Source organism: Zeugodacus cucurbitae, chromosome 5 (genome assembly GCF_028554725.1).
Source record: "Zeugodacus cucurbitae isolate PBARC_wt_2022May chromosome 5, idZeuCucr1.2, whole genome shotgun sequence".
Lineage (NCBI taxonomy): Eukaryota > Metazoa > Arthropoda > Insecta > Diptera > Tephritidae > Zeugodacus > Zeugodacus cucurbitae.
In genome coordinates this window covers 42,010,239-42,035,852 of record NC_071670.1, presented here as the reverse complement: position 1 = coordinate 42,035,852, position 25,614 = coordinate 42,010,239, and the positions used below count along the sequence as shown (strand labels likewise).

General features: G+C 31.3%; 1 protein-coding gene across 5 annotated transcripts; it reads right to left on the bottom strand.

Moving 5' to 3' along the window:
- Nucleotides 1–840: 840 nt before the first annotated feature.
- LOC105216187 (stromal interaction molecule homolog) lies at nucleotides 841–25,589 on the bottom strand. 5 transcript variants are annotated; one of them, XM_054232544.1, is made up of 11 exons: nucleotides 25,210–25,589; nucleotides 22,731–22,894; nucleotides 22,401–22,520; nucleotides 22,211–22,323; nucleotides 18,147–18,262; nucleotides 17,909–18,081; nucleotides 16,879–17,458; nucleotides 16,746–16,793; nucleotides 8,507–8,933; nucleotides 6,199–6,447; nucleotides 2,354–3,393 (listed from the first exon to the last, which is right to left on the bottom strand). In XM_054232544.1, the coding sequence occupies exons 1-11, from the start codon at nucleotides 25,586–25,588 to the stop codon at nucleotides 2,454–2,456; spliced, it is 3,309 nt and encodes a 1,102-aa protein (XP_054088519.1). In that variant the 5' UTR covers nucleotide 25,589; the 3' UTR covers nucleotides 2,354–2,453. The 5 variants fall into 5 exon arrangements, with proteins under 5 accessions (XP_054088522.1, XP_054088519.1, XP_054088520.1 ...); XM_054232545.1 differs by having other exon boundaries at nucleotides 8,507–8,912; XM_054232548.1 differs by lacking the exon at nucleotides 2,354–3,393 and adding an exon at nucleotides 4,219–5,785.
- Between the last annotated feature and the right edge of the window lie 25 nt (nucleotides 25,590–25,614).

The following is a 25,614-nucleotide window of genomic DNA, read 5'->3' as shown; positions in this document are numbered from 1 at the left end:
GTCTTTATGTATGTGTGTTTTGCTGAATTTTCTTCTTTACAAATTAGTACTACTCTTTATCCGCATGGATAATTCTTTGTATGTATTAAATATGTATAACGCTATTATGCTATAAATATTGCTATTATTTAGGTAGTTACATAATATACGCTATATATTATATTATATATTATTTATTTTAGGTAATGTTTGCAATTAATACCAAGAAATTAAGTAAATATTCGACGTAACGTTTGTCTGTACGTACGTACATACACAGCATCAAGTTAGTTATATAATATATAATTATATAAACATAGTACATAAATAAATCATTTATGCATATGTTGTTGTAATACAATATTATCATAGCATTTAATAAGTTAAGTCATAGCCAAGGAAATATCAGTCCAATAATTTAAGGTGGAAATTAAAAGTGTTTATATTAAATAAAAAAAATTAATAATTTTAGTTGGCCAAAAAAAAATTATAAATTTTTTTATAATTTCAAAATATTTAATTATTTGTTATTTTGTCTTTTTTGCTTTTAATGGCGTGATAAACAGTTCTATATTAGACTAACTGTGCTTTGGAAGCGCACAGTTGCCGGCGAATATTTCAAAAAATAGTTAATACAGAGGTTATGTTTTTAATTTTGAAAAAAAATATTGTAAGTTAGATAATTAAAAAATTATAGTTTCTGTGTCCGAGTTTATTTTTTTAAAAAGTGTCATTTTAATTTTTCTACATTTTCAATTTTTATATCAAGTCCTTTCTTGTCCATTTTTATTAAAAATTTAAAATTCTATAGCTTAATATTTCTCACAAAAATTTAAAGCGTCTGTGTGTTGGTTTTGCATATTTTTGCTTGACAAAATTAAAAAAAAAAAATTAAAAATTTTACGAATTACATATTTACAAAAACAAAAAAATAAAGAACTCACAACTTATTTACTAATTATCATGTATGTAAATATCGTATTTTCGCTGAGGCACTTTTGGAACAATTTCTATAAAATACGAGCGTGTAACGACACTCGTCTTACGAATTCGAGGATAATTGCAGTTTCTGTTACATTTTAACATCTAGTATGCGTAGTGTGGTTGTGAAAACCTTCTCCATTACAAATATTGAACTAATTTCCTTATTGCTTGCACAAAAACTACATTTCAAAAAATCTACATAAGAGTATTTGCAATAAAAAAATATGCAACTTTTATTTGGCTACTGGTCTTGTCTTTGCATTAGCTTCGGAAAGCGCTTACTTCATTAACGGTCTTATTTCGAAAATTTTGTTTTTGAAATGTTTTTTTTTTAAATTAAAATTAAGTTTTAATGATCGTGTTTTTCTTTGTTTATTGTTTTCGAAATGAAATTTTCAAAAATTTTTATTAAAAGAAAAAAATTACTTTTTAATAATTTTATTAAATTTTTTTCTTCCGAAATAAGACCGTTAATTTATAGATGCCAAAGCACTACGAACCAAATAGCGCTACAACGTCAATATTTTGAACCAGGAAGCAAGTTAAAAAAAAGGTTTTGAATTTTTGAAAAATTTTTTTCCAATTTCTTACAATTTCTATAACGTTGCTGCTACAATTATGTCAAAACATGTACATTGCAGCACTAATTAGGTTTGTAGTTCTAACAAAAATTTGATTTGTTTTTTAATTTTTACAAAAAATTTATTTTATTTCCACTTAGCAGCGTTTTACGTTATTATCGTTTTGAAAAATTAAGTTTAGACTAAACTGTTTTAGATATTTTGTAACGATGTGCAATGCGTGGAAGCACTGTATTGCTGTGACATAGCATGACATTGGAGCACATTTCTAGGAGTTATTCATGCTTACGGAGATCAGGATTAATATGTACTAAGTGTGTATGTGTGTGTGTGTTTATATGCAATGTTTTCAATTTTCATATATGTTTTCTAAGTAAAATTAAGTACACGCACGCACATTCCTTTCGGCATGCTCTTGGCTTCTTCCAGTCGTCGTCCTCTTCCTCGTCTCTTATATGTGGAAGACTGTAATATTTGTGTTAAAAAATATAATTATTTCGTTGGCCACTCTGTTAGGTGGCCGTTATTGTCGTGAGGCCACTCGTTGGAGCGCGCCTCAAGTCGCGTTGGGAATCACTAAAACTATTATTATTGTCATGCTCGTTCAATTGACGCGCAGTCGCGGCGGCATGCGCGGCGTGCTTAGCAAAATTCAAAGTAACCTGTGAATATGCCTCCGCCTCTGCGTCGGCATCTGCGCTGTTGTGGCTACTATTGCGTTTATATTGATTTTCTTTGAAAGCATTATCATTGTCCATAACATCATACAATCGTTGGTCGTCAATGTCGTTGCCTTTCTGTTGTTGCTCTTGTTGTTCCTGTGCCTTCTGCATCGTCATCACATCCTCCACGGTTGCAGCAGTGCCGCCGCTGTAAGAGGACGCTGTCAGACAGCCAGCGCTATGCGAGCTATGTATGTTTGTTGGAGCTGACGCTAACGCTGGCTGTGCTGCCGCTGCTGGCACTTGCATTGCTGGCCGATTTGCGATGCCCACCGCCGAAGGGGAAGCGCAGACGTCGTTTTCGCTTCTTAATGGTACCGCCGCCATCGAGGCTGGCGCTGTCGGCGCTGAGCAACAGTTGGTCCTCCATTTGGGTATCACTGTGTGCCTGCGCAGCAATGGCCGCAGATGCGGTGGTGGTGGTGGTGGAGGCGGTTCCGACGGCGCTGCCGACGCTGCTATTGTCATTCCCATGCTGTTGTGTCTGCCCGCACAGCGATTGCAGGCTAAGCGAGGTGGGCAATTGCTGTTGATATTGTGCGGATATTGCGCCGATAGTGGGCGGCTTTCCAGCAAGTGTTGTGTAGTGGGACTGCATGAGCGACTCTTTATCTCCAGCGTGTTGCGCTGGCTGTTGTTGTCCATGGCCGGTTGGCTGCTGCTTGTGCTGCACAGACTGCATTGACTGCCAAATAAGCATTTGAGGTTCGTATTGCTGCTGTTGTTGCTGTTGCTGTGACTGTTGTTGATGGATTGGCAAGATGCGCTCATGTGATGACCAACGTCCGGGAGATTGTCCCTTGCCGACGTTGTTGCCGCTGTGTACGTCTGTGCCGAGTGCACCGGGAGCGGATGGTGTTGAATGGACGGACGACGATGTGGATGATGTGGACTGTTGGCTAGTTGTGCTGTGCTGCTTGACCATCTTCTTGTTGGTTCCGCTAAGTTTTCCAACAATTCCACTTCCGCTGCCGATGTACTGTTGTTGTCCCGTGGATAGGCCGTTGTTGTTGCTGTTGCCGCCATTAATGTTGGATTTCGTGTTGTGCTGTTGTTGCTGTTGTCTATTAAGGAACGTGTAGATTTCCATTGGTACCAGATCCGTGCTTTGGGATCGCAAAAGTTGGCTGTGTTGTGAATGAGAAGGAGAAATACAAATCGAATGAATTTTTTTTTTTTTGATGAATCAAATGTTTTCGTTACGGGCAGTGAGTGAGTGAGTGAGTGAGTCGGTGGTTAGTGACACGCAAATGGCGAAGACACACACAAATATAAATAGTAGTATACCATACACTTGTCTAATTCTTGTTAATATCAATATATGTAGCTAAACGTATGTTGTGTGTGTACTTAATGAGGTTTGATTGAATGAATGCATTAATATTAATAGCGTTTCATGATATTAAACATATTTAAGCAATGGGCATAACTACTAGCTTAACTTTAGTCTACTTTTAAAGTTTAGCTAGCTTAATAATATTTTAATAAATTTGCTAAAAAGGTCGGGAGGTCAAAAAATATAAATAATTATTTCTAAAGGGTAGCGGCTACCTTTTTAAGAACTAAAAGAAATATATATTTATATTTCTAACGCAAATTTTTTACAGGTCTTAATTATGAAAATATTATAATAATATTATATAATATTAATTCTTTTTTATTCAAAAATATTATTTTTCTTATTTTTTCCAAAAATTAATTTTTGTTCTTTTTTGTATCTAAAAAAGAGTTTTTGACACGTATTGAAAAATATTTAATCCCTATTAACCTCATCAGGGGTTTAAATCACTATTTCTATTTTTTTCTACAAATATTACTCAACCTAACCTATCTTATATTTACATATATATGAAAAAAAGTTAATTATTAATGGTTTCTTAGCTCAAAACATTTTCTTCGATTCCAGTCCATCAGCTTAACTGGCTTTTTTTGAAAGCATAAAACTAAACACATTTCGTTAGTATGGGGACTTGCGGTGTCCTTGAACGATTCATTGAAATGAGAAATTTTTTTGGCAAACAGGGATGATTTTTTCAAATATGCTACTTTTTTCATTTTTTATCTGATGAAATGCATTAAAAAATTCATAACTTTGATATGAAAATTTAAATGAAAAAATGAAATCGTTCAAGTACGCGGGAAATAAAATACGAACAATTTGAAAAACAAAAAAAATTTAAATCGGTTGAAAACTCTTTCAGCAATCCAAGTCACCGCAACGACGTTTTCGGAAAAACATGATTTCGAGATAATCGCGTTTAAAGTTTTAAGCAAAATTGTGTCCAATGTAGCGGACAAGATGCAAAACGCTATAACTTCGCTTCTAACCTACCTCTACATTCTAAAGAACGCATACTTTAAGAAAAAATATTAAAAACATTTTCGATTTTTTGACTGACTTCAAAATACATTAAATATATCCTTAAACAAGATGGAAACATTAATTATTAACCTACAACTACAACTTTGCTTCCGCAGTTTTCCAATAGATATCTCTAGGGTGAAGCACTGGTCGATTAAATCGATTTTTTTATATCGATCTTGGAAATTTGTATCAACATTAACCCAACACAATTTTGTAGAGATCTGTTTGCATCCCAACCTTATTCTCAACTGTCAAAACTGTCAAACTGTCAAAATGTCACTTTTTTGAGCCGAATTCTCGACGGCGGAAGCAAAGTTGTAGACCTAATAAATTTTCAAGATTGTGACTTTTTAACTAAACTGTTTTTGGATATTGCTTACAACTTGCTAAATTATCTTAACACTTAAGGTAGAGTTACTTGTCTTATTTTCTAGAAGCTAAATATATGGTTCAAGAGGCAGACTAACTCAAGTGGGTATTAATTATCGCATCGCAGAACTTATGGCAATAAGCTAGACTCGACACTCAACAAATACCTGTTAGTTCTTTAACTTTCTTGCACTATATAAACCAGAGGCTCGATTATCTAATGAATGACGAACATACTATAAAACGTTTGCATAAACCTTATGTATTTCATGAGAAAGATTTTCATCTGAAAAAGGCGCTTACGAATCACCATAATATCTAGGGATTATTTGTTGTTATTATTCGTTATTTGTTGATTCTTTTTATAACGTACATTGATGAATAAGTGTTTAAATAGCGTTTAAAAGTGTCTTTCTTAATTTGTTCATATTTCTAAATCTTCAAGCAATCCTCTCTTAACAAATTATTAATATTCTTGAATTTATTACCTAAGCTTAACTTATTTCGAAAAAAAAAAAACATTTGGATGTTGAAGTATGAAAGATATGTGTTTGTATGTCTGTTATTGGGTCTTTAAGTGACATAACTAAATTGTTTAGATGTTTAGATCTTTACATTGTTGATAAGAAATCGTTACAATTCACAAAATTGTTATTAACATTTCTAGAATGGAATTTAACACATAAATTAATATTTGCTTTTGGATTTTTGGGTATTTTTTCTCAGTGACGAATTAGAACTACAAGAACACCGAAGTTCATGTAGAAGTTTTTGTTTTTTGTATTCTGAAATTGTAAAACCAAAGAAAAGAATTATGGTTAACAAGAAAATAGGGGTAAATAGTAAGTGAGTAATTTGGGGTTTTGAATTCACTCGCATGTAAAAAACAATGTGCGAAGCGGAGGAGAAAGGGGAGCAATCGTATTTGATTAAACTGTTAAGTGGACAGCAGGTGTTGCACATTGATAATTGCCAACGAAATTAGTTAGATAATTAGGCGTTTAATAGCGAAGCGCTAGAGTAACATTCAAGTGTTGATTATATTCGAAAGAGGAAGTGCTTTTGACCAGGGCACATTTGACGCGGGTTGTTAGAAGCACTTAAAAGCGCATTTGGTAGGTTGGTAAATTGGTTTGAAATTTGGCTTCTTTTCCATTTGACTTGGTCAATAAAGTAGTAGATAGCGAACGGAACAAACCTCTGTGCAGACTTGCGAGGCGGTGGTAGTGGTGCCCGGTTCACGGCGCCGACCACTGCAAGATGTGGTGGCAATGGCGGTGGCGGCGGTGGTGGCGGTATTGGTGTTGGTGGTGTAATTGTTGTTGTTACCGTTGTTGGTGTTGTCACCACTAAAGTAGATGAATTATGTTTTTTCAAACGTGGCGGTACCGTTATGGAGACTTCTGATGAAGACGGACTATGACGACTGTCATCAACACCAGTGAGACTAAGACGTAGACATACATACAGTTTGCAATTGGTGTATACAATTATCAAATAATTCATAATAAATGATTATGATATAATAGTGGAGAAATATAGTTTTAACTCAGGCAAATGCAGGTTGTGATGTTGATTATTATGAGATCTTTTTCATATGAAAAGTTACAAAATGGAAATCAATAAATGACATTAGCTGACATAAATAAGCGTATTATAATATAAAATTGATAAAAGCTCTGAAAAGCGATAATAATAAACAAAGTTAAGCGTAAAAAAATTAATGATAATCAAAATATTTTAAAAATAAACATATATTAAAAAAATAAAAATTAATAATAATAAAAAGTATATGAAAAATAGAAATTTGTTATAATAAATGTTAGTTAAAAATCGAAGTCATCAGTGTCATAAAGAAGAAAATCATAAGAATCTTGAGATAATTCTTATAAGCACGTCGTTCTATGAATAGCTAGTTTCAAACTCTCGAACGGTGGATAATCTCCAATAACTGGTGATATCCAATATGAAGCTAAATTGACGTCTAACCGTTTAACCGTAGAGCTATAAACAAATTTTCTCACAGTGTACTCAGAGCTACATTTAAATCTCAACTGCAATAATTTGTTTGTTAAGTTATCGTCTGATTAACAGTGCTTAATTCATGTTTTATTTAGCAAAATCTTATAGTGTCCTCCTTGGTCGCGACAAAACTCGAAGTGGAAAAAAATATGGGTTTTCCTCTGTAGAAATTTATCTAAGATTAAGAGTCAGAATTTTGTGGGCTATATATTTTTTGGTACTTCGAAAATCTTGAAGCGTAATCCCAAGAAAATATTCATGATTTAATTAAGTGGTTTTATGAGACATACTTTTGAAGCCACTGTAAATAATTCGAATAAAGAGCATACCTGATCAACTGTCAAATATTGTATTTCAATAGAAACGTCAGTGGGATTGACAATATTATATATATATATATATGCTAATCCTCGTAAAGCGTTAATACCTCTGATTTGGGGCTGGGAAGTCATAGAAACAAAAAATACTGAAAATATTGTCTGCAGAATCGAAACGTTTGTATGTATTGGAGGCTTCGAGTTTGGACATTTTCTATTTGAAGAACATACATGGGAGTAGTAGATTTGCAATGAACTTCCATTTTCTCAGAGATCTTAGAGATCTGGAATAGTCTCAACAGTACTCAAACGGCAATTAAGTGTGGTGCTTACCCTTTCTACCATTTTTGAGGTACATTTATTTCAAATAAAAATCATCCTAAATGAAATTTCAATTTTTTTATTCATCCCCAAATTTTATGGTATTTATAGATTGAAGGGATAACCGAGCATAAGATCATATCGGTCCGAATTTTTATCACTTTTCACAGCATATCTGCGCTTATTTGTAGAATTTTGGTTTCGAACTTGTCGGTCATAGATCACTGATTTAACGAGTTTAGAATATAAATTTCTATGTTTTTGAAAAGTTGTTCCGATGTTCCGAAGCACATAAATATCTAAGAAATCAGTTTACCTCGACAACTGTCGTAATTTTATACCTTTATAAACACCGCTAATGCTTTATTCATTCCTGTATCTGCCGAACACATTCCCCCAATTGTTTATAGGGTAATGATGCTGAGTTAATAGTCGTTGGTCCAATAAAAATTCGGTCTTATTGGATCTTATTGAAAACATCGTTTTGCGTACTTATGACGATTTGTTTTGGTTTCGGCGACAGTTTTCCATGTGGGACCGACTCAACTGCTACTATTCCTTCTATAAATTAATTACTTTAGATACCTTTGTGTGTACCTATTTCCAGATAGAGAGTAACCTAACCTAGTATATTTATTTGATAACTCTAATTTGTAGAGATTACCTCATAATCTCTGTCTTCAATATATTTCATTAAACTCGATCGATAGTCGCATTACCCTCAAAATTCGCTTATTTATTGACTTCTTACATAAATATGTAAACATGTACGCATGTATGTTAGTAACACAAGATCAGGTCAATGCAAGCGACCAGATCGACGATAAAACGATAAAAGGCATTTACCTATCATTCAAAAAGTAACTCGAATTGTAAGCATTATTGTGCGGCGGCAAGGGCGGTGGGGTAGCATTTGACGCGTTTGCATTCGCCACACCAGCGGTTCCAATAGCATTCGTAGAGTTAGACAAACTGCCCACATGATTCGATGAATTCACATCCAGTGACGAGTGATTGGCGACAGCGCCAGCGCGTGAAGCAACACCTGTTGCGGGTGCTGTGGAGGTGGCGTTCTTCAAAGAGGGTGTGGGCGCACCACCCAATATAAATTGTACCGGCGCATGCGCGGGACTCTCACTGGCGTCCTCGCTGCCCGACGAATCATCACCAATTGCATGAGAGTTATTATTCAAGATGCCGCTGCTGCCACCGCTTAAACCCACCGAACTGCGACTATAGCTGTCCAACATACCTGGATAAATGTACAGAAGTTCTGGAACTAACGATCATCACAATCTATATATGGTACAAGCGTTTGGCAATATTTCACTTTTAAGATTTTTTAATATACGAATATGAATGAGATGACATGCGCTTTGTATGCGGTAAATGCAAAATATTTTAAAATAATTCAAAGCAGAAAAGGGCGGCTATGTAAAGCAGCACACCGGTTTTCTGTTTATAAATATGAAGGAATGTTTGTATAGGTATAAATAGATGTTTGTATGTATGCCGAGGGCTTATGAATTGTTCTTAAACGAAGCACTTGAACTTCACTTATTTTCAGCGAAATGAATTGTTTAAACAAATGTGCTTATATTTTTGGTGAAATTTGTTAGAATGCGGACTTTTGAGGTTATTTTTAGCAAACAGTGCGTTTTGTTCCAATTTGTTTGGTATACAATTGTTTTTTGTTAATTTTATGAAATTGTAATGGCGTTGTTTGTTTTTTCTTTTTTTTTTTAATGGAATATTATTTACTTCTTGTTAGTTAATTGCGCATTGAACACAAGTTGTACAGTACTTATGAAATTGCGCTGAGTTAGTTACAAACGAGTATTCATGCCAACACACTCTCATGCAGGCAACACAGGCAGACAAGTACAGTATTATATTATAATTAGATATAAATTTCGGCTTCAATTTTACAAGTTTTTTGTTTGTCTAGAGAGACTGTTCAGGAAGTGTGCTTACCTGAAATCGTGGTAATTTTCTTTGTATACATATATACAAAGTTTATTAATTTCATTGAAAAATTATTTGTATATCAATAGACACATTTATATTTTTAATTTTAATAATTAAGGGGGTCATCCCATGTGACGGCCTGCTTTTGAGTGATTTTATAGAATTGCTTTTCAACGACCAGGAAATAGATATAGCCTTAAGTTTCTTATCTTTTATTTATTAACATATATTTCGACAGTATAAATATAAATTTGAAGCTAAAAATATTAAAAATAGAACATAAAAAATAGAAAAAGAATTAATTGCTAAAATTAGCGCTAAAATTTTTTTTGTTTTCGAAAATCGTGGAATTGTGGAAAAAGTAATTCCACGATTTTCGAAAACAAAAAAAATGTTAGCGGCATTTTAATCCGTAAGTTTAAATGCGTGGAATGCACTACGATCAAGTGAATTTAACTAAAATTGGAATTTTGGTAGACATTTGAAAAAAATGCTAATTTTGAGTTTTTTTAGTTTTTTGCTATAAAAATTCCAAATTTTTGATTAATAATAGAGCGTTTCATACATTTACATGTGCTGAGTGCACCCAAAAAATGTCAACTCATTCGGTCAATACGTTTTTCAGATACGATGTAGGTAAGTTTGAAAAACACAGTTTTGAGAAAAAAGTGTTCAAATTATACAGCTGCCAACTGAGCGCTTCGTACAACTCCTTCTTCTGCACACTGCTGTATGTTTAGAAAAGCAGTTTATAATAAAAAAAAATTGTTTTGAGGCCATCACATGAAATGACCCCCTTCATTGAATATTTGTTATGTAATAAATTTAACATTCTTTAATTTTTTTTAAATTTATTTAATTTTTTTTAATATAATTTTATTTTATGTTATTTGTAATATGCATATAATAATATAATTAATAGTTTTTAGTTATTTATATTTTTGAACTCATTGGTTTTATTTGTTTATATTTTTTGTTAGGAAAATTCTGTTTATTTATTTTTTAAGCTCAATTATTATTACTTTGAGAGTTATATTTTCTATTTATTTTATTATTGAATAGTTTATTTTAGCCCATGTAGCCAATTAGTCTTTTATTAAAAAATTAATTTATTATCTCGCTTTAATGTTATTTTTTAATAATAATTAATTTAGTTTTTAAAATCAATGTTATATAACAATTAAAGAAATATATATTTTTTTATAATTAAACGAGTATTATTCGATTCCTTTTATTTTTATATTATGAGCCGTAAGCTTTGTCTAGTTCTCTTTTTAAACTAACCATAAAATAATTAATTGTTATTATTCAAATACTATTATTATGTTTATTTTTTTAAGTTTTTTTATTTTTTTAATTTAAAATAAGTAAACCCGGTTTTATTTCTTTATATATTTTTTTGTTTGTTATTATGATTTTTTTTTATTTTTTTAATTATTTATTTAAAATAATTATTTTTTTTTATAAATAAATATTGATTATAAATTTATAATATTTACTTTTTTAATTTTTCTTTTTTCTGTGAATTTATTATTTTTATTTAATTTTATTTGTTGTAAGTTTAAGTATTTACATTTTGTATCAATATATTTTTATGTATATATTTTATGAAAAAAAATGTGACAAAATGATTTGAATAAAAAATAAAATAAAAACCTTTTTTTTAATTAAATAACTATTTGTAATATATTTTGCTTTGTTGCATTTTCGTTATTTTTTTTTTTATTGTTTATTATTTCAGTTCAACTTATCATTTTTTATTTTCATAAAATATTTTAAAGAATATTTAAGTTTTATTTTCTACTGATTTTAATAATTTCAATATTAATTTATTGCACTTCATATTTAATATGTTTGATATTAATAGAAATTTTTATATTTTTACTGATTTATTGTTTTATGCAACGGCATTGGTAACGGTAACGGTGAAATGAAACAAATTAAGATTATTTAAAAAATTTATTGCAATTTAAAAATAATCAAATTATATTAACAATTCACTTTTTTTAAATTAAGAATAATTGAAAAAAAATAAAACAATTTTTTTAAGCATTTAATGCATTGGCGCTCTAGAAAAATGCGTTTACTACAATTTTCGCTAGAGAATACGTGATTGCATTCACAATTCGAAGACACATTAAACGTGGTTAATAAGTATTTGCATTTATGTTTGTATTCTATGTAAGTAAGTCTAGGACATATTTATGTATTGCAAGAAACCTTCAGCTCTCTATTAAATTATAACTGATTTGATGTTAATCCATTCCGGTGATTTGGACGCTTCAGTGTGCTGAATTTAAGCGCCAATGGACAAATAGTTTGCACAAAGTTGAAACGTTTCGGTAATTGTCGTTTGTATTTTAACGCGATTTTCACAAATCGAACAAATGTGAAAAAGTTTCCTTTTTTTCTTGTTTTGCACACCGAAAATTATTGATAATAAAAAAAAAAACATTTGTTTGCCGTTTGCCATTGAGAATTTGTTTGTGTTGGTCATGACTCAGGCAATTTCACGAGTACATTGCATAAAAAACAACGAGAGAATGTATGTATGTAGAATATGCGCGTATATGGTACGCATGCGCAGTGGCGGTGGCGGTATAAGATCAATGAGAGCTACAAGTAAACGCCAATTGAAACTTATTTTTAACAATTTTTTTATTTTTTTTTAAATTAATAATTTTTTTTTGCCATTCATTGTCGCACAACTGCCTATGCGTAACCTACATATGCTTGATATAGTAAATGCTGTGGGCCTTTTCCATTACGATGAGCTGAACGATTACATTATTTTTTTTTTGCGTCGAATATCAATGAAAACACTGAGTTTGCGTAGTAATTGTTGCCGCATGAGATATTAACGAATTACAAACTAGTCAATATTAGCGTAGGAACCAACTATGTAAATAGGGAAACTATATATTTTATATATGTATAATTATGTGTATGTAACTTCATGGAATTATTGTATAAACAGGCAAAAAAAAAATAAATCAAAAATAAACAATGACGGAACTTACAACACCGGAAGGGATTAAGCACATTCGTTGTTAACATTAAATAACATAAAATAAAAACTAAAAACAAATTAAATATATTGAAAATTCAACGAAAAAATAATAATTAAATGTTATACATATACATATAATATATATAAATAGTAACAATAAAGTTTGTAGGTATGTAAAATATAAATTTAAAATTAAGCTTATAAATATAAAACGCATGTACAGTATGCGTAAAATTTAAATTTTAAAGTGGGGCGAAAAAAAAAACACAGGAAAAATATTATTAAAGGTAATTTTGTGGGGAGCAGCAAATAATTTGTAGGGAAATTATGCAGTTTTTTTTAACATAAACAATTGGTGTATAACATTTCAATTTTCTTCTTGCATATAAAATGTCAAAAAATCATACAGCATTTTTTTTTTATTTAAAAAATATTTAAAAATTAAAAAAAAACAGTATAAATACTGCAAATATGTGTGTGTATGTTTAAGTGTATAGTTTGCCGTGTGTAAATATTATACTTTAACAGCTATTGAGTACCACATTAAGTATTTGCGCCAATAAGTATTTCTTACGTTTTACTCTTCAATATTTTACTTTATTTTTTTTTTTTTTAATATTCATAAAAAATGTGTGTAGTAAACGAGACTGAGTTGTCTTTTAAGTGCGTCATTGTTGTGCGCAATTAAAAATTTCTTTGCTTATACGTGTATAATTTTCAGCTTATTGTTTATAGCTGCTTTAACAATAATAAACAAACAAAAAAAAGAATATGATCAAATCATTTGGCAGGTGTTAAACACAACTCGAAAAGCTTAATAGTACTTTTTATGTTTGGAAATATTGCATATTATTTCGTTTTTGTTTACAATTTCGTGTATACATTTGGCGTGGCACTAGTTTGGCTTCGTAATATTTACGACACTTGTAGCTGAAATTATCACTATTTTCCGTTATAATTTTTCCGCACACTTTCATTTACTAGCTCCTAAAATAGCACGCCTGCATTAAATACATTTGTTTGCAATTAATAAAGAGAAACTAACTAGACATAAATATCTTATCTACACCACTAGCGTTGAGAATGCGCAAGGCACGTGTGTGCTCAAATAATTCCAAAAATTTTAAGAATTTCATTTTTTTTACAACAAATTGTAATTTTATTTATTGTGCATACAAGGTTCCCCTTCCTATGAAATCCAGTATAATTTTAGTATGCTTTACACCCGTTTTGTTTATAATAATTTTACACATTTGACACCTGTTTGCGCATGCAAAAATGGTAACTCGTGCATTGCATTGATAATGAAATTATTTGAACGATTTGAACATATGTACATATGTATGTAGCTACATATAAGGCGCCTCACTGTGTGGTATAAATCATGAACGGGTTATTGACAACTTAAACCCGATTTTGGTTTAGAATTTCTAGGAAGACGATAAATGGAAATCATAACTGTTTTTTGTATTTTAAATTTTTTTTTTGGAAAATTGTTTTTGTAAATACTAGTCATACATTCATATGTGTATGTGGTAGCGATAAATTTTTATATCTTCTCAAAGCTGTATCATATATACATATGTTTATTCAGTTATCGGTAGCGTGACTTTCACTGAAATGGTATTGAAAAGCAAATGCTAAAAAAAATATTTTAATAAATATATCACAAACATTTGTTCTCTGTGCTCCTCTTATTGCACGTCATTGCGTAAGAAACAATACTCCCTAGGTTAATCAACAAAATGTTTGAACAGCTTTATTTTGGGACTTTGCAATTAGCAGACAGTAAAACATACAGACGTTTTTCGATAATCGTATAAAATTAATTTATAAAAAAATTATTCAAAACGGGTAAAATGCTAAGAAAGTTAAACAAATTTTAAATATACAGTTGTGTTCAAAATAATAATATTGCGTGTGTTAGAGTCCTATCATTGAAATTGTCCTATCATTGAAATTTGAAAATAGACGAAATATATGTATTATGGACAGATGGAAATAAAGTCGTTCTTTTTGGAGGCACAGGTTCACGACAATATGTGCAACGTCCACCGAAGACTGAATACCACCCTAGACACACTACGATAAAACATGGAGTGTCAAAAGTATTAGTTTGGACTTGTCTTTTATTTTTATGGTGCTGAGCCCTGTCTTTGATCAACATGTCTACCTTGTTATTTTGAATAACACCTTGCCTTATACTGAAAACAAAATGCCTCTGAAATGAGTCTTCCAGCAGAATAAAGACCCGAAACATACATGACGATTGCCAAGAAGAGAGAGACCTCCAACCTCAATTCCATAAATAACCTATGGTGTGATATTCAGAAAAGCAATAATCGCGAACTTTGGGTAATAGTGAAGGATTCTTAGGAAAAAATACCTAAAACCCATTATGAAGGCCTAGTCAACTCTATGCCGCATCCCTGTATGGCACTTTTATATAATAGGGGCTTTTCGCCCAAATACTGTACACCATTTCTTTGTATCTATATATAATATTTAGATTTACCTAAGTTTCTCATACTTTTTAAAACAGATGTGAAATACTAATATTTTTTTGAACCACAAATTTTCGAGCTATTTTAGTTTTATTATCGTTATTGAAAAATTTTGCGTTTTTATATTAATAAAAGTCATATAATATGTAAAATTAATGTTTCTGTTGTGTTCGTACTCAATTTCAACACAGAAAAAAAAATTAATAAACTTTTTATAAGAAATTCAAATATTGACTTCTTAGCCCTATTATTATTTTGAACACTGCTGTAAATTTCTTTTTAAATTTACAAAATTACATTTTTTAAAAAGTCTAGCAATATTTTCAAATACCTTTTACTAGGACGTTTCGAGGTGTATTTCAAATTCAATAAATTTAATTTCTTTGTTCATCTCAGATATTTTTTTTTGTTTTCGTATGGTGTTCTCAATTTATTATTTGATAATTTATGCAAATAATAATGAAAAACTACAATGATATTTATTTCTTAAAAAAAAAACAATAAAACAACAAAAATTTATATATTTAATATTTTGGAACCACAAATTTATTCTAAACCAAAATATTAGAAAAGGTAACACTTGTTATGCGCACTAATTTTTACAAAAACAATTACAAAAATTTAAAATTATTCTGCCTAATGAAATTTTAGATTTTGGAAATATTTTTTTTTTTTAATCATAGTAAATCATAATAAAATCATAGATTTTCGAAAAAAAATTATTTAATAAAAATTATTAAATATTGTACGTGATTTTCTCACAATTAACTTTTTCTTTGGAATATTTAAACACTCTTGCCTTTCGCATTACTAATAATAAATGCTTTTTAAGCTGTTGAAATATAACTTTTTTAAGGAAACCTTTATATGAATATAACTCTCTATTCAAAGTACTAAGCCTATCAAAAATATATATTCCTACGCTAACTTAAATCCAATAGCTGCTTATGAATTATTATTATTTTTTTTTAATTTCATATGGTATACTGTCATTACTGCTGCTAGCTTTGCTATCAAATTGAGCACCTAACTTCTATACTTATTATAAACTTATACTTTACTTGCTTAAATGTTGCAGAAGCACTATACTCCACTAGCACTATTCTCCACTTACGCTCACTTATCTAGCACCAAACTACTGCGCTTTACGCTTAAATAACTAAATGAGGCATTTTTATGTTTAAAAACAATTTAACCAAAAAGTACAAGCTAATGAGAAAAAAATCTCAAATATATATTATATGTACATATATACTTTATATGCAAAATTGTTCGCTAGTTTACGTTATGAAACACGCTAGCCGCTGCTGCTGCTGCTGCTATGTTTCGAGATTAAGTTAATGTGGCAAATCTAATGGCGCTCATAATATAGCTTAATGTGTATGTTTCACATATTGACTTGTATGTTTTAAATATTGCACTGCCAATTAAATTTTTTCGAAAATTATACATGTATGCAGCCCTCATTGCTTTGAGTTTGAGCTACATACATTTTACTTTTTTTGTTTTTGCTTTGTTTATTTGTTTGTGTGATGAAGTGCCACGCCTCATCAGCTGCTTCATTCAGTCGAGAACAAATTGAAGTGGTCAAAATTGGGCTTACCTTGCACAGAATCATCATCTAAATCATCGCTGCTGCTCGTTATGCGGCCTATAAAAGCATATACATAAGCATTAATTAAAAATGAATTCCAAGCAAGTTTTCGTGAATTCGCTTGCGATTTGCACTAAATTACCTCGTGAACCTTTATTGGAGCTAACACTGCTGCCGCCATTGCGATTGTATAATACATTTTCCAGATATTGTAAACCATTATTATTGACAATATTAAAGCCCAAACAATTCTCGATTTGTTTCCAACGATGTAGCCGTTCTTGCAACTCATTCGTCACCTCACTGAGCGAATTGCGCGCCTCCACAATGGAGCGATCGACATCATCAATACTCTTGCCATGCGTCGAGACGAATGCGCCAACTAAACTTGAACGTTTCTTACGCAATTTCTCGCATGCTTCTCGCGCTGATTGCAATTGCTTTTCGGCTGAGACACGTTTCTTCAAGTGATTCTTGCTTTCCAACTCGTAGGTGTATTGCAGCCAAGATTGCAATTGTGGTGGCGGTGTCCAGCAGTTGTCCACCAATTCGATTTCAGCACGTGACAGTTCTGTGCGCAATATTTCGATTTCCTTTTTCAACTTTTGCACCTCCAGATCAGAGCTGGACGATGAAAGTGTGGGAGCCTCTTTAAGTCGTCGTTCCAAATCCATTTTTTCAGTAGCCACATTCTCCTGCTCCATGCGCGCACGTTCCAATTCCTGTTGTGGAAGAGATAAACAGCATTTTTTAGAGAGTTTTGAGCTTAAATTTATTTTAAGTGAAACTTAACCTCAAAGTATTAGATTTTTTCAGAAGAAAATTTAGAAAAATATTGAAATTAATATGTTTAAGTTAATTATTTTTTCGTTGATTTCACAGATTATTAATATAACTTTTTTAACAATTCCAAAAATTAATTATCGGAAAAAACATGAAAACCGTTAGTTATGCAAATCATAATATCTGATTCGCTATGTTATATGTGCCATCTTTTCTTTTTTTTTGTGAGAGAAATGATAAGGTATCTCTTTTTTTTTACTTTTACTACCGTTATTCAAGTTACGAAGTTGACAAATTGTTGCCTACATTTAGGCGGATAATGAAATTTGAAAATATAAGGAGCACACATAACCTCACAATTCAATATTTTCAATGAGTATATTGCCCACCTTTTGCATCTCTTGTAAACTCTGTTCGGCACGCTGCAGTCCCTCCATATCTTGTGCCATGCGTCGCAAATGTCTTTTAGCATTCTTATTTTGTTGATATGCATACCAACAGCCTATGATGGCACTAAGTAGTAGCGTCACTAAAATGTAATCTTTCCAGCGTGTACCAGTCTCTGTAAAAAATGTATCATTATTTACAGTTATCGTTAAAAAACAATATTTGAAATTAATAACATACCACGCGGTGGTCCGAATAGCACAACATCCATCGCCTTGAGCGCAATTTTCTGCTTATGTATGGGATCCTTTATGCCCAGCACATTGCCCACATAATGCATATTATTCACGGCCAATCTGTAGAAATAAAAGCGAAAAGCAACGAAACGTTCAGCGTGTCTGAGTACACTAAATTGCGAGTAGTTTATAGTTAAATTCAGTTTTTTTTTGTTCAGTGAGATGAGCAGCTTTGAAGGCCAAACACAAATCTACGTATAGTAAAGCTTTTCCGATTTGTTTTTTATTTATTTATATTTAACGTTTTTACCGTTTTTTCTCTCACCGCTTGTTTTTTGCGTATCATTCTATACAAACTGCAAAAACGTTAACTGTAAGTTTATTAACTTCACACACAAAATAATGCCAAATGATTCAACACGCTATCCACTCATACGTGATTCGAGATTTGTATGCCTGTTTGCTTATATTTTGTAAATGGAAATCTATTTGGTTTCGCACAATAACCTATTAAGTAGTCGCCAACTTTTTCGCTGTGCATGTACCGCGGTGGTTGTTGTTGGTTTAATTGCACGTTCCAACTAATACTACTACACCATTGTCATATAAATAGTTGTAGTTATATACATATGTACATGTATGTAAGTACAGAAAATACAATAGCGCCGGCTTACAAAAAAGTCTCACCGCTATATAATTGCCGCTTTTATTGTTATTAGTGAAAATTCATTGCCTCCTCGTTGTTGCTCACCTATTTTATGACAATTCGAGACCTTATTATTGCCGTTAGATTTGTGGCGTACCAATTGTGGAGCTCAGTCGACAATTACTCCCCCTCCCCATTGAATGACTGATTTTTAGCGATTTTTTGCATACAGCTGTGTTCAAAATAAAAAAAATTATACAACTAAAATAGCTCGAAAAGTAAAATGTTAAAAAATAGTAGTATTTCACATCTGGTTTAAAAAAGTATCTGAAACAAACAAATCTAAAAATTGTGTACAGGTACTAAGAAATGGGATTCAGTATTTGGTCGAAAAGCCTCTTTTATATAAAACTACCTTACAGGGACACGGCAGAGAGTTGACTAGACCTTTATAACGGGTTTAAGGTATTTCTTCCCAAGAATGCTTCACTATTATCCAAAGTTCAGGATTATTGCTTTTCTGAATATCACACCATAGGTTATCTATTGAATTAAGACGACTTGTATACTTCGGGCCATTATCCTGCTGGAAGACCAATTTCAGAGGCATTTCGATTTCAGCATAAGGTAATATGGTGCTATTCAAAATATCCACGTAAACATTTTGATCTATGACAGTGTAGATACTATATATGGGCCCAGCACCATTAAAATAAAAGACAAGCCTAAACTAACATTTTTGACCCTGCATGTTTTACCGTTATCGTAGTGTGCCTAAGGTGGTATTCAGTCTTCGGTGGACGATGTACATACTGTCGTGGATCTGTGCCTACAAAAATAACGGCTTTACTTTCATCTGTCCATAATATATTTCGTCTCGTTTCCAATTTTAATGCGAAGACTCTAACTCAGGCACTATTATTATTTTGAACACAACTGCATATACATTCCATTTGAGCCATCAAAATGGAAAATTAATCATAAAAAGTTGAAATCTAATAAAATCGTACATATTTGCACAGTAAATGTTAATGAGTTATGATTTTTAAATCACTTTATATATTTGCTAACTTTATTCTAGAGCCGTAATGATCATAATGTTATTTAATTTTTAGTTTCCAAGTAATGAAAATAATCGTATGTGCTAATTAATTTTTCTTTTTATATACAAAATTGAAGTTTTTAAAGTTCATTATAAAATTAAAGTATTATTATTATCATAGTAATTGCTAAAAAGTTCGAAAATATATAATAGTTTAAATAGCAGATAGTGGCTTGACAATTGTCAAATGGCCACATTTATAATTAATACGAATACGAATTCGTAAATTGTATCGAAAGATCTCGACCTAAAAACTATGCAAAATTAAAACCTAATTTATAATCAGCCAAGAACTGGTTCACTTCAGCGCATCTTTCAAAACTACCTGGAGATATTTTTATGAAGCTACAAGAACAAATATAGCTATATAATATTTGATTCAAGTAAATATTTTTTTATTAAATTTTAATAATGTAATTTAATTCAGCTTTTTAGAAATCGTGAAATTCGTGATTTTTATTTATTTTTATTAAATTATTCTGCTAAAACGAAAAAAAAAATCTACCGTTTCAAATTAAACACGAGTGATTTTCCCATAGATCAAATTAAACGCAAATTTTTATTAGCGATTTCAGCTGATTATGAAACAGATAAGTTCAGACAGTATTACTAGGCGTTGTCACGCGCCGGTAGTTAAAATGACAATTATTTGCAAATATGTAATAATTTAATGGAGTTTTGTATAATTAACAGGTTTAAAAATATGGCATTGCATAATGGTATAATTCGAACGAAAAAAGATTTCAAAGTAATTAAACTCAATAAAAAATGTTGACTCATTTCATACGCTAAAGACAACAAAAACCTCCGTTATAAATTATGCTCCATATTTTCGCTGATAAAAAAGCTTCAAAAAAAGACAGACGACTTCTAATCTAGCTGTCTATTTCCAGCATATAAATGATATTTATATAAACAGCAATGATTTGATTATGTGTACTTAGGTGCAAACGTATGTAGGCAAATAAGATTAAGAATTTTACAATCGCAGACGCTCATTATTTATGTTGGGGGAAAATTTTGAATGCATTAATTTGGTTTCTAAAGCACGGGGTTTTCCGTCACGTTATAATAGTTACTAGAACATAGTGAGTCCGATAGATGAAAAATTCTGTGTTATTAATTAAATTTTTTATTGAGTAATAAAGTGTTATTGCCTTAAGAGGATAGGTGGGTTTCAAAATTTGAAAACATTTGAAAAAATTTAAGAGATATACCCTTTGGAATTTCCGTCCAATAGGCCACCTCAGTATGAATGTAAAACTTTAAAAGCGTTTATCTCAAAACTCAATTTTTCAAGACGGTGGACACGATCTATCGAAAAGTTATGAAGCTATTTTGTTAAAATTTTTCACACATCTTTGGAATACACATTACCTAGTTAATGAACGAAGAATTATCTGTCAAAAATTCAAATTTCAATATTTTTTTTTAAATATTTTTTTTCCTTCGTTCATTAACTAGATTTATCCATTTACAATCGAAATATTTTTGGTTTATTGTTTTTAGATGAATCAATCATTAAATATAAATTAATAATTAATTTATATAGCAATAGGAATTGAATGCCTGACTAACAAGTTGAGAGTGGTTTATTAAATACAGATCGAAGCAAAGTATGAAACTATCAATTCTTATTAGTATCATTAATCGGTCCGAGAGTATTTCTGACAAAAAAAATTGTTCACCAGAATCTATCATATGCATAAATATAAAATTTATTCAACCGAGCGCTGCTTCAGCATTTTTTCTATACTGAAAGTATTTAAATTTGATATTCATAAAAAATGCAATCTCTCTACTATCATTTGATTGATATGCATATAAATACTGTGAAAAGATGAACAATGCCTGCAATATTATTTTATTAAATATACTTTTTTAAATATACTAACTAAACAAAAATTATGACGTGCTGGAAAAAAACCGAGCACGTCATGGTAATTTGGCAAGAGCGTGCACTCTCTGAAGGCTGGCAGTGTTAAGATTTTGTTGTCAAATGCTTGAAGTGCTATATATGTACGAGTATGTTTGTAGGTGTGTGCGCATTTGGCATATTTCACTTTTTATTAGCGCGGAATTTTCGTATATTTTATTAAGCATATTTGCTCAATATTAATTTTATTTTTTACTTTTTTATTTATTTATATTTCTTTTTTTTATTTTTATTTTTTTTATTTATTTTATTTTATTTATATAAATTTTAATTTTTGCTAATTTTTTAGCTGAATATTATGCGATTTTTTTTTTTGAACTATTTTGCTACTTTCGACACTCGCTTTTAAAGCATTGAAAAAAGAGAAATATTCAATAACCTTACCTTGGCAATGTAGCACCGGTCACTTTATGCAAACGAAATAGTTCAACATATTGTGGTAATTGCACGGATTGCGCCAACCAGTCTGTAGTTTGTTCCATGGTCCAGTTATGCACCTGTACACAGTACAAAATAACAGTACAATTAAAGTTAGGTTTTTTTGAATTTTTTTTTTGTTTTACGACCAACGAACCTCCGAACGTAACCACGCCTCCCACAGCTCCTTCACCGAAATGTGCATATCATCGTTAAAATGGAACGCTTTCTGACGTTTCTCATAACCAGAGTCATATTTGAGTTCTTCGCGTAAAAACTAAAGAGAGAAACACAAAACAATTTTTTTTATGAGCGCAATGCAGCACGGAAGTTAGGACAATTAGTTACAGAACTTATTGCCAGTGCAGTTTCTTCTTATTTCTGTTTTTTTCATTTTTATTTTTTTGTTTTTCATTTTTAATTTTTTTTTTGTTTTTTAATTTTTTTATTATTATTATTTTTTTTTTAATTTCTTGTTTTAACTTACGTCGTCCGATTCGCTCAAATCAATATTGCCATTGTCGTCATCGTCGAGCTGTCGATGCAGCGTACGTATAGCCTCCATACCCAAACGATCTTGCACATTGCCACTATAACAATCCAAATCGTCTGCATGGCAAGCACCATCCGCTGAACCGCTGCCCAGTGAACCTGCAGAACGGAAAAATGTCAAAAAAAGGGGGAAATATTAATAAAAAAATTATAGTGTGACACGTTCATTCCAATTGGGATATTTTTACGCAAAACCAATAACTTTGCAAAAACACACGCACACACATACATGAATACACCACACATAATAATAATTAAATGCAGAGTGATAAATATTTATTGTATCAAAGCCTGGCGCAGGCAAATAATTGAGATAGTGCCATTTGGCACCCATTGGGGAACAAAAAACAAAAAAAAAAAAACAAAAACAATATACACAAATTGGAATTTTACATTCTTGTGCGCATCATAAGCAAATAATAAAAAAGAAATCACTTAATTGTGTTATTTTTTATTATTTTATTTGTTTTTTTTTTTTTGTTTTTGTTTGCTTGCTTGTTGCTGTTTTTATTTGTCGACAAATGCGTAAGCAAATCGTAAATAAGAATTTGGCTTATTCAAATTATTGCAGATAAGCGCGAAAAAGAAGCGCGGGAGTCACCTGCGGTTAAGCAGAATTAATTTCCGTTGCTAAAATTTATTGTTGTAGCGCTGCGTATGGGTGTGTAGCAAACGCTAATTAGCGGTATGTGCATTGTGTTGGTGCGCCAACTAGCGGTAGTAAAGTGTATGTTGGAGACGTTATTTAAGGTTCAATAGTAAATAGAATGCTTTCGGCAGTTTTGTAAAAATAAAAAAATTATAAATTTTATTAAAAGTAATTTTTATGATTTCTATTTGCCTTCCTCTAGTAGAAACTTTTTAAATATATATTTTTTTAATTAAAAGGAGTGTTTATGATTTCCTTCAGTTTTCACTGTTGGCAAAAAAGCATTAAAAAAAAATAAAAAAAGGCTAAAAACGCTTATCAAAAGTGAATTATTATTTTTAATGCTTGCTATTTTTATAGAAACTTAATTTGTTAACCAAATGGCAGTAAGGCGTGCTATCTGAAAATTATGTTGTATTGTCGGATGGGTGTGAACATTTGTTTATGAATTTATTGAAGTTAGATTTTTTTTTATAATTACTTTTGCATGCAAGAGGACTACGGAAAACGAAGCGAGTTCACATTTCAGGCTTATCAGTGATTGATGCGCGCGTAATTTAATAGTTCCGTTTGTAATTTTATTATTATTTGTAACAAATTCTATTAAATAACAGTAATAGTGAATTTTCCGCTTATTTGCATTCATAATTATTAATTTCTAAATACTGCTATCAATGTAATTAATACAGATAAATTTTGCACTTAAAATATTTATATTATAATCCGAAATAGCTTTCACACATGACAGAGCATTCATTTCCTAATTTATTTCGATTTAATTTAGTAAATTTAAATGACAGTTTCACAAATTTTTTTTTGTTAAATCAACACTTTTTTAAATGTACAACTTTGAGCCACTAAAAATCGTTTCTAGCTACTTTTTTACTCAACATATTATCTTTCAATTATAGTAGAACCTCTAAATCTCATATCACTTCCACTGTCAAGTCAAATAAGCCGCTTGATACGTAAGTCCATTATTTGACAGTATAATCTCTTTATTAGACGCAACAAAAACTTTGTGTAAGGTTACACTACATTTAGTCACATTCCACTTCTTAGCGAAGAAGATTCTTTTATAACACGCACAGTTGGCGTGTGTGCACATAAAGCAGTAAGAAAAGGGCGCAACTCAAAACAAAAATTATAAAAACTACACACGGTGTTGCGTCAATCGCAGCAATTTATCGGTAAAAACCGTTTGGCTTATGCATTTCGCACCTTAAAGGTTATATTTATAATTAAATCAGTTTCATGAATCAAAGCAGCAGCAAGATATTATTGGATTTACTTTTTCCTTTTGTTTTTTTTTTCTTTTTTTCTTTCTGGTTTTTGGCAAATGCATGTAATTAATCTTTAACGAGCTAATTTTTGTGTGCATTACGTCACATACTTCAAATTAATTTTTATTAATTTATTTTTTTTTTGTTTTTTTTTTTTATTAATAATCGAAGTACACGCTAAAATATATGCACTTGTCAAAATTTGAAACACTTTGTGAAGGCCTGCTGCCGTTTTAAAAATAACTTTAAGAGGAAATTAAAACAAAAGCATAAATAACAAAAAAAAAAAATTTAAATGCGTTCAGCGCTGCATTCATAAATTTCAACATTCGCGTTAGTAACTAAGTAACAACAACAACACTTGTGTATGCAAATATCTTGTGTTTCTTAGTAGATAAGATCAGCAGATCGATCAACAAAATCGTCGCTCCACTTCCGACATTTACATTTGCGTTCATATATATGTATGTATATGTACTTACTGAATTCATTGCTGACTGCCTGCGACATTGCCTCACTCAACAGATTATATGAATTACGATGCTCCATGTGGCCACTGCCCGATGGCGTTGGATGGTATAAGGCATGTGTGGCAGCAGTTGGCGCTGCGGGCGCCGGCACAACGCTGTTACTGCCGCCGCCGCCGCCACCGCCAGTGGCGACTTGATGATGTGACGCCGCTGTGTGCAGATGCTGTTGTTGTTGGTGTTGATGTTGCTGTTGCTGGTGCTCGGCATTGTAGCGATTGGCGGCTATTGTGCCCATAGTATCACTGGGTGGACCGCCACTTTCGACAACATGACATTTTTGCGACGTCACCGCCAAGAAGAGCAGCGCGTAAAGCAACAATTTACGTTGCATTGTGTGGTGTCGTACGCTGCCGCGCT